We start from the raw sequence: 10147 nt of genomic DNA, 5'->3' as shown, positions 1-10147 counted from the left end.
ACAGGCCCAGATAATAGGATTAATTTTTTTTAGATGTGTAATCTTAGACACACTGCACAACTGCTGTGTTCTCTATGTAAATTATCTTCTGTAAAATATAACATTGAAAGCTGCATTATATATATTGTGTAAATATGTAAACATAAAGTCGGATTATGAGAGCTAAATGCTAAGGTACAATCACATAATGTAAAATTATATTTTCCTGAATGATGGAATTACTACCAATCTCCCCCAGGTCACTTTATCTGCAGTGAGCCCGGCCTCTCCTCAGATGTCCCACCCCAGAGCTATATAGTGGGGGACATGCAAATAGGGCCCTCCCTCTGCTGATGAAAACCAGCCCAGCCCTGACCCTGCAGCTCTGGGAGAGGAGCCCAGCCCTGGAAGTCCACAGTGTTCCATTCGGTGATCAGCACTGAACACAGAGGACTCACCATGGAGTCTGGGCTGAGCTGGGTTTTCCTTGTTGCTATTTTAAGAGGTGATTCATGGAGAAATAGAGAGATTGAGTGGGAGTGGACATGAGTGAGAGAAACAGTGGATATGTGTGGCAGTTTCTGACCTTGGTGTCTCTCTGTTTGCAGGTGTCCAGTGTGAGGTGCAGCTGGTGGAGACTGGAGGAGGCTTGGTCCAGCCTGGGGGGTCCCTGAGACTCTCCTGTGCAGCCTCTGGATTCACCTTCAGTAGCTATGCTATGCAGTGGGTCCGCCAGGCTCCAGGGAAGGGGCTGGAGTGGATCTCAGCTATTAATAGTGGTGGGGGTAGCACATACTACGCAGACTCCGTGAAGGGCCGATTCACCATCTCCAGAGACAACTCAAAGAACACGCTCTCCCTGCAAATGAACAGCCTGAGAGCTGAGGACACGGCCGTGTATTACTGTGCGAAAGACACAGTGAGGGGAAGTCAGTGTGAGCCCAGACACAAACCTCCCTGCAGGAACGCTGGGGAAATCAGTGGCAGGGGGCGCTCGGGACCCACTGATCAGAGTCAACCCAGAGGCAGGTGCAGACGGAGGCTGATTTCCTGTCAGGATATGGGGCTTCCTCTACTTCTTACAGTTTCCCCAGGGAACCTCTCTAAGTTTAGGATTCTGTGCCTAACAATGTCTTCTCTTAGTATTTGAAAGAGATTATTTTAATATGAGGATCTATTCTCACCGGCACAAAATGCAGATTGGTGCTTACAGGGATGCAAAGTCCTCAAACATAGTCACCACGATCAGAATCCTGAGTAAGCTCAGGGTTTCCTGGTGAGTCTTCTCCAGTCAGACCCAGGACAGGGACCTCAGTGAGCCTTCATGACTAGAACAGTCTTTACGGATCCTGGTCACAGATGGTGGAGGCTGGGCCAGGGCCAGTGTCATGTAGAACCTCACAGGTTTCACGTCTGGCCCTTCTCCTGACACCGAAGTATGCGAATCAGATCAACACTGATCTGGTGCTTCTTTTGTCCCTAATCCATTTACTTTCTTTTGTAGTCGTTGTTCTCATTTTTCCATTTGCTTTTCCTGCTTTCTGGAAAAGGAAGATATTTTCTTTGTGGTCAAAATTCCAGGCCTCAAGCCCTTTCCTGGCGCTCAGGTGGGTCTCAGGCTGTGGCTGCCGCAGTCACGCGGGAGAGGCTGGTGGGACTTTCTTCACTCCTCGTCACTCAGGACCCTCCACTGTGTTGCACGGAGACTCATCTGGAAATGCAAGTTGCCAGTGGGGACTGAAGGGGACAAGCTTGTTTGGTTAACGTGCGATACGGGTGTGTTTCTAATCCTGTTCTGAAAAATCTTCACACAGTAACGTTCTTCACTAGTGGTGTGAGGAAGAGGGTGTGAAAGTTGTCAGAATCAAAATAGAGCAACTTGAGTTATAATCTTTACAGGTGAAGCTGGAGAAGGTCATGAATGGAGGGTTCTTATGAACATATCCCTGATAACAAGAACTACCATAAAAATACTCTGCACAGCTGGGTGCAGTGGCTCATGCCTGTAATCCCAGCACTTTGGGAGGCCAAGGTGGGCAGATCACCTGAGGTCAGGAGTTGGAGACCAGTCTGCCCAAGATAGTGAAACCCCATCTCTACTAAAAAATACAAAAAAAAAAAATTAGCCTGGAGTAGTGGCAAATGCCTGTAGTCCCAGCTACATGGGAGGCTGAGACAGGAGAGTTGCTTGAACCCCGGAGGCGGATGTTGCAGTGAGCTGAGATTGTGCCACTGCGCTCCAGCCTGAGTGATAGAGTGAGACTCAATCTCACACACATACACACACACACACACACACACACAAATTATCTGCACAACTACAACCTTGAACAAAGGCTAAGGCTACCACAACAATAAAAGTATTAATATTGTGGGGATATCTACCCTACCACTCCCTGTCCAACCTTAAACTGATTCCACCCTTGTTATTGATTCTTCTAGCCCAGGATAATTGTCTGAAAACAGCTCAGTAAGCCTCCTCAGTTATCCTTTAAAACACGTGTCTTCATTTACCTCCTTAAATGTGCCCACGCATACTCTCCTTGCGATGACCATTTTCAAATAAATATTATTTGATTTTGGAGAGTCTTTCTCTGTCTGAAATGTAGGTTTGACAAGCTGCAGAGGGACACACCACTTTCCTGTGAGATGTAGGGGATGACGATTTTGGGGGATGGCTGGAAACATCCAATATCCTCAGGGCCGGCCATCAGTAAGTGCAGGCTGGAAGTCTCAGAAACAGCTGAAGCTGCTTGATCACCATGGAGTTTGACCTTCTCCAGCTCTGCTCTGATGGAATCAGGGTCAAGCAGGTTAACAATGATAATCTGCCTAACACAGAGTCAACTATTACGGTTTTAATAACCTCTGTTAAAAAATTCACAACACCGCCTGGATCAGTGTTTTGTCAAATCAATACAAAGCATTGTCCAGCCAAGTACACCGTAAGACGGACCGTTAGCCATGGAGAGAAACGTTTAACCTGAGTTCTAGGTTCTTATACTCTTAAAGGTGTAAAACTGATTATTTTAAAAACAGGCTATTTTTATTTTTGCTATTGAGTTATAGAAATTTTATTTATATATTGGATATTAACACTTTTTCAGATACGTGGTGTACTATCCAATTCTGTAAGTTGGAATTATTTCGTTGCTTTGCAGAATCTTTTGTAAAATCTGGTCCCACTTGTTCAATTCTGCTTTTTTTATATGTGTTTTGAATGCAAAATCCAGAAAAAGATTGCTATTTTTTTCAGGAGTGGGAGTTTTACAGTTATGCTTATTACATTTAAATATTTAATGCATTTAGAGTTAATTTTTGTGTTTATTCTAACTTAAAATTCTTAATTCTTTGCATGTGAAAATCCAGTTTTCATAACATGCTCTTTGGAAGACACTATAATTTAGACATTGTATATCGCTGGTTCTCATGCTGAGAAACAGCTGGTCATCAATATGTGGGTTTATGTCTAAGCTCCCTGCATGCATTTATTATTTTTTTTTATTTTTTTTAAATTTATTTATTATTATTATACTTTAAGTTGTAGGGTACATGTGCATAACGTGCAGGTTTGTTACATATGTATACTTGTGCCATGTTGGTGTGCTGCACCCATCAACTCGTCATTTACATCAGGTATAACTCCCAATGCAATCCCTCCCCCCTCCCCCCTCCCTCCCTGCATGCATTTATGCCAGTACCATTCTGATTTATTACTCTAAGTGTGCAATAAATTTTGAGGCCTGGAAGTGTAATACCTCAAGCTGTATTCTTGCCTTGTTTCAGATATTAGAACAAAATAGTCTAACCTTTCAGAGTAGCTGTGACTTTTTAAAATGGATTTTATTATGTACAAGTTGTTTTACTCCCTTCCTACTTTGTTCAGAAGTTTTATAATGAAACCCTGAATTTTTCCAAATGTTTTTTCTATGTCTCTTGAAACGTTACTGAAATACTTTTTCTTTACTTTTTAATGTGGTGTACCAAATTGATTGATTGAGGATGTTGAATCATCTGTGCAACTCCGAATAAATTTGAGTGGGTCATGGTGTGTGGCCTTCTGTAAAATCTTTAGGACTTAGTTTGCTATTTTTGGAGTGGTTAATTTGTGTCTACCAGTGATATTGATCTATAATTTTATTTTATTGCGGTGCATTTGTCTATTACTGGTAATATTACTGGTAATAGTGTAATGGTAGCCTCAGAAATAGTTTGGAAGGTTGACCCTTCACAAATTTTTGAAAGAGTTAGAGAAGGGTTAGGATTCCTTCTTTAAATGTTAATGCTCATCTTATGATGTAACATATAACCTACCGTGGACAATGCTCAATGTGTGCTCGAGAAGAGTGTGTATTACATGGCTCTTGGTTCGAAGGTTCCATAACTGTCTTTTAGGTGAATTTGTTGAATAGTGTTGTTCAAGTTCGGAGGCTTCAGAATTTTCTTTCTGGATTTGCTATACAGTGTTGTAAGTGAGGTATTAAGGTCTTCTCTTATTTTTATATTGTTTTCTATTTCTCTGTTTATATCTCTTAAAGTTTGCTTAAAGCAATGTATTAGAATTTGTCCACATGTGTGAATAATAATAATTGCTAAGTGAGTTTCATGGCACAGTCATATTATAAGTCATCATATTTTCCCAAATGCTGCCATTGCCACTCAACTCCTCCAGGACTCTCACATCTGCTCTGGGCTCTGCCCTCTCCTCAGGCCTCCCACATCACAGCTTGCTATGGAGGAGAAGGCAGGAAAACAGGGCCCTCTCTCTCCTGGTGAAAACAAGCCTAGACTTGATCCTGCAGCTCTGAGAGAAGACCCACAGCCCTGGGATGCCCAGGGGTTTCCATTTGGTAATCAGGACTGAACACAGAGGACTCAGTATGGGAGAAATATGCGAAATATTTGTTCTCAGACATGAGACACCCACAGAGGGCCCCCTGTGTCCTTCCCTGAGAACTGATTGGCTCGTGCATCTGAAGAAATGACCAAAGACCAGGAGAGAACCACACAGAAGCATCGGAGGGGCAGCACCTGGGGCTCTCATGGGGTCAGGAATAGCGTCTGCCCCCAATAGATGGACTAAGTAAAAAGTACCATAATTCACAAGGGTTTTACACAGCACAGAAGAAAGAGTTACCCTATTTCAACTGTTGATCTTGTGAACCCAGGAACTCTGAGACAGATCTCAGTTAATTTAGCAAGTTTCCTTTGCCAGGGTTGAGGACACGCCTGTGACACGGCCTCAGGAAGTCCTGATGACATGTGCCCAGGGTGGTCGGGCACAGCTTGATTGACGCACTTCAGGGAGACATGAGACACCAGTGAATATAAGTAAGAAGGACATTAGTTCCACCCAGAAAGGCCGAGACAACTCAAAGCAAGTCCTCCCCACTTAGGGCTTCCAGGTCACAGGTAGGTGAGAGACAGATGGTTGCATTCTTTTGAGTTTCTGATCTATCTCTGTGACCGCAGGGATAGCTTTAAATAGACTGGGAGGCAGACTTGCCCTGAGTGGTTCCCAGCTCAGCGGGGCCCAAGATATTTTCCTTTCACAATCTGGTAACTTCAAACCAAACTTCAAAACCAAAACAAAACGAAACAACAACAAAGAGAATAAGACATGGGTACTTATTAAGAGGAGAAAAACATTCAATCCGCAAGGAAAGTATTGGCAGTGTCTACCTCCACATGGCAACGGAGTAAGCAATGTGACCCACAGAAAGGAGCAGTATTAACCCACAGAGCGACCGAGAATAACACGCCTGATGCGAGGGCATTGAACACATCATTGTGTTTTGCAGATTCAGAAAGCAACAGAAAAGATTGACGGTGGTAAAAGAGACACAGCCCTGCTTCCCTCTCCCTTTTCCCTTCCCAGTGAATCCTCACAGCCAGGACCCTCAGCCTTATCCCGCAGCACAGCAGCTGCCATCCTCTCTGGGTCCACCCCTGCCCCGCCCTGGGACTGTTACCTCATTCCCTCCCGGAGCCCAGGTGTCCCCAGGGTGTGGTGCAGGAGCCTGGGGAGGTCCTTTGTTCTATGTCAGGGTCTCCCTGGGAGGGACACAGTCACCGCAGCTGGTTGGGGCCTGACTTCCCCAAGGACAGTCCTTTCCTTTCCCATTCTCTTTGGATGACTATCCCTGGGCTGGGGCATGAGGTCAGCAGAGGCGCCAGTCACCCTTAGGGCCCCCGTCTTGCTGCTGGGGCTCTGGGCACTCCTGGCTCCAGTCTGGTGTTCTCAAGGCCGTCCCTTGTGGCACTACGCATCCTCTGAGGTGGTGATTCCCAGGAAGGAGACACACCATGGCAAAGGCGTTCAGTTTCCCGGCTGGCTGTCCTACAGCCTGCGTTTTGGGGGTCAAAGACACGTCGTTCACATGCGGAGAAAACACCTTCTTTGGCCCAGACATCTGCTGATGACAACTCAGGATGACCAAGGGGCCTTGCAGGTGGATGACCCCTACATCCCTCCAGACTGCTACTACCTCGGCTACCTGGAGGAGGTGCCTCTGTCCATGGTCACCGTCGACACCTGCTATGGGGGCCTCAGAGGCATCATGAAGCTGGACGACCTTGCCTACGAAATCAAACCCCTCCAGGATTCCCGCAGGTTTGAACATGTTGTTTCTCAGATAGTGGCCGAGCCCAATGCAACGGGGCCCACATTTAGAGATGGTGACAATGAGGAGACAGACCCCCTGTTCTCTGAAGCAAATGACAGCATGAATCCCAGGATATCTACTTTGCTGTATAGTTCTCATAGAGGCAATATAAAAGGCCACGTTCAATGTTCCAACACATATTATCGTATATATGGCAATATTACAACTTGTTACATAGCGGTGGTCCAGATGTTCAGTGTCATTGACAGCATTGTTCAAAATATTGATCTGCGGTACTATATTTATCTTTTGACCATATATAATGTTCGTGACCCAGCTCCTGTGAATCAATATGGAGCTAATAGTGCGATGTTTACCTATTTTAAAAGAACCTTTTTTGATACTTTTCGTGTTCATTCATCCACACTACTTATTAAAGAAGCGCCACATGAATCTAACTATGAACCACAAAGGTATAGCTTCTGTACACATTTAGGCCTATTACACATTGGTACTCTAGGCAGACATTATTTATTGGTAGCCGTCATAACAACCCAGACACTGATGAGAAGTATGGGTGTGGAGTATGATGACAACTACTGCACATGTCAGAGAAGGGCCTTCTGCATTATGCAGCGATATCCTGGGATAACAGATGCGTTCAGTAACTGTTCTTATGGACATGCACAAAATTGTTTTGTAAATTCATCCCAGTGCGTTTTTGAAGCACTCGCTCCAGTGCATAACGAAAGCATAACAATGGTTCGCTGTGGAAACCTAATCGTGGAAGGGAGGGAGGAATGTGACTGTGGCTCCTTCAAGCAGTGTTATGCCAGTCGTTGCTGCCGAAGTGACTGTCGCCTCACACCGGGGAGCATCTGTCATCTAGGAGACTGCTGTACAAACTGCAGCTTCTCCGCACAAGGGACTCTCTGCAGACCTATCCAAAATATATGTGACCTTCCAGAGTACTGTCATGGGACCACCTTGACATGCCCCCCAGACCTTTATTTGCAAGATGGAACCCCGTGCACTGAAGAAGGCTACTGCTATCATGGGAACTGCACTGACCGCAATGTGCTCTGCAAGGCGATCTTTGGTGTCAGTGCTAAGGATGCTCCTGGGGACTGCTATGACATCAATCTTGAAAGTCACCGATTCGGACATTGTACTCGAGAACAATCAGCTCTCAGCTACCAGGCTTGTGTAGGAATAGATAAGTTTTGTGGAAGACTGCAGTGTACCAACGTGACCCATCTTCCCCGGCTGCAGGAACATGTTTCATTCCATCACTCAATAAGAAGAGGGTTTCAGTGTTTTGGATTGGATGAACACCGTGCAACAGACACAACTGATGTTGGGCGTGTGATAGACGGCACTCCTTGTTCTCGTGGAATGGCCTGTAATAACACCCAGTGCAATGTGGCTATCACTTCACTGAACTACGACTGTTACCCTCAGAAGTGCAGTTACAAAGGGGTCTGCAACAACAGAAGGAACTGCCATTGCCATATAGGCTGGGATCCTCCACGGTGCCTAAGAAGAGGTATTGGTGGGAGTGTTGACAGCGGGCCACCTCCAAGAAGAACACGTTCGGTCAAACAAAGCCATCAGGCAGTGCTGTATCTGAGAGTGGTCTTTGGTCGTATTTACACCTTCATAATTGCACTGCTCTTTGGGATGGCCACAAATGTGCGAACTATCAGGACCACCGCAGTTAAGGAAGTAACAGCTACTGACCCAGAATAAGACAAATTCAGCCTGTAAAGATACAGAGAATATAACAGCAAAATCTATGGAACAGGATCAGGGGAAAGGATGGCAAAGCTCAAGTCCACATTTCTTGAAATGATGCTCACTCTGAAATAAATCTTCAAAAACACACATTGGTGCTCTCCACATTTTCTTAGACTCCGCTGGGAGCCCAAACGTGGCCAGAGCCTCTGGCCCGGAGAGACCTGAGCGAGCATCTGGCTCTTGACCTGAGGTCGCTGGTCCCACAATTAACGGAAGTTGCCACCAGCTCCTTACAGGGCCCCTTCATGACATTTCTCCAGAAGTGAGCTCCAGAGCAATGAGCTTCCTCACTCCCCAGGTAATCTGTCCTTCTCTGAGCCCGAAGTCAGTTTAGGGTGACCCAGGGCTACTCCCTGTTCCCTGTCTCTTCCTCATAGGGATGCTGTGGGATTTGCAGTGAGAGGGACTTGGGTTCAAATTCCCCACCAAGCAAATCCCCGTACTTGGGGCCGAGCTTCCCATATGTGGGGAAATGAATTCCTGAGGTTGATTGCTGCATGCAATGAAATTCAACTAGAAAAATAGGCAGAGGTGCGGGGCAAGCTCTCTGGCATTCAGTGTGAGTTGTGTGAGTGGCAGCTGCCCCTCCCTTCCCGCCCCACATTTCCTCGAACTGAAACGGGAAGGGAAGCTGAGTATGTTGTGATGAGGAAGAGAAACCAGGCTTGTAGCAGCACAGGCTGGTCCGGGTGAAAACAGGGCTAGGTGTGTTGCTAAGTTATTGTGAAGGAAAATGAAAGTTAAATGTATAAAGAACTGAATGAAATAACATTTTATTTTAAATTAAAATTCACAATAATTTTTACTTTTAAAATGCAGTGTAGATATGTCACAGAGAATGTGAAACGCAAAACCCACAAACAGAAGAAATCACACTTCCCATACCGTCCACAGAAAACTGCTGATATTCTAGAGTAGTACTGAGATCTAGCATTCTTCTGAATACACCTGTGGTTCTAGCTGCCCTGCTTCCATAACATTGTTTAGAATTCCCACCCCTTTCTCCAAACACAGCTTGATATCCTTTCTCTCAACCTGCTTAGAAATTTCCTCCATTCAGCCGACATAAAGATGCGAGCAATCCATTCCTGTGCCCCTCTCAGTGTATTTTATTATTTTGTGGGTGAACGCTAATGGACAGTTACCTATGAGGTCAGTGAATACGATGCCCTCCTGCTGTGTGCCCTTCGGGTGTGAGGGGTTTTGCTGATAGAGCAGCAGGTCCCATCCCAGCCTTCTTGCATCTCCACCCCCACTTCACACATCCGCTGATCTCTCTCCTGTGGCCTAGGGGGTTCCCCGGGGGAATGACCTCCCCTCTCTCCAGGGCCCACCCACTCAGTGCCCTTACAAGACCACCACGCTTGGCACGTGTCAGGGCCTGTGTCCCCTGCCCCACCCCCTAAGCAGATGGGACCGGCAGGGGCACTGCTCAGGGCAGGGAGCGGAGGTATGCGGGGAAGGAAGGCAAATGTGCGTTCTGTTGGAGAAATGTTATAGGTTGTTTGAGTAAAAAATCTAACGCTGTGTGAACTTTTAGAAAGATACATATTTCAACAAAGAACGTGACCAATCGAGTTCATGTTGAAGTCAGGTAAACACTATTTAGAGCAACAACAATATCAAAAACACAAGCCAACATTTCACCAAGAGAAACCATGATTAACCCCATGGAAATGGTCTTCCAAGGGCATCAGCACTTAAATCCTTGAAATCTGCATGCCTCAGCACCTGTTGTCTTGAGCTGCCCTCCTGTGTGTTCTAAT

The 10147-nt window shown here is 45.7% G+C and overlaps 2 protein-coding genes across 2 annotated transcripts; both read left to right on the top strand.

Moving 5' to 3' along the window:
- The first annotated feature begins 360 nt into the window (after nt 1–360).
- On the top strand, nt 361–1002 carry LOC123574606 (immunoglobulin heavy variable 3-23). Its single transcript, XM_045396753.2, is given in 3 exon segments — nt 361–484; nt 588–932; nt 935–1002. Coding segments are annotated over 3 exon segments (444 nt in total). The 5' UTR covers nt 361–438; the 3' UTR covers nt 988–1002.
- Nucleotides 1003–6096: 5094 nt separating this feature from the next.
- Nucleotides 6097–8462, top strand: LOC102139291 (disintegrin and metalloproteinase domain-containing protein 21). Its single transcript, XM_045397625.2, has one exon. The coding sequence runs from the start codon at nt 6135–6137 to the stop codon at nt 8331–8333; it is 2199 nt and encodes a 732-aa protein (XP_045253560.2). The 5' UTR covers nt 6097–6134; the 3' UTR covers nt 8334–8462.
- Nucleotides 8463–10147: the final 1685 nt, after the last annotated feature.

Source organism: Macaca fascicularis, chromosome 7, assembly GCF_037993035.2.
Source record: "Macaca fascicularis isolate 582-1 chromosome 7, T2T-MFA8v1.1".
NCBI lineage: Eukaryota > Metazoa > Chordata > Mammalia > Primates > Cercopithecidae > Macaca > Macaca fascicularis.
The sequence above is the reverse complement of the archived record's forward strand: the minus strand, read 5'-3'. Positions and strand labels throughout refer to the sequence as shown.

Bases quoted from the DNA above. Each gene is read 5' to 3' on its own strand.
- LOC102139291 (XM_045397625.2), top strand. From the start codon at position 6,135: ATGAGGTCAGCAGAGGCGCCAGTCACCCTTAGGGCCCCCGTCTTGCTG.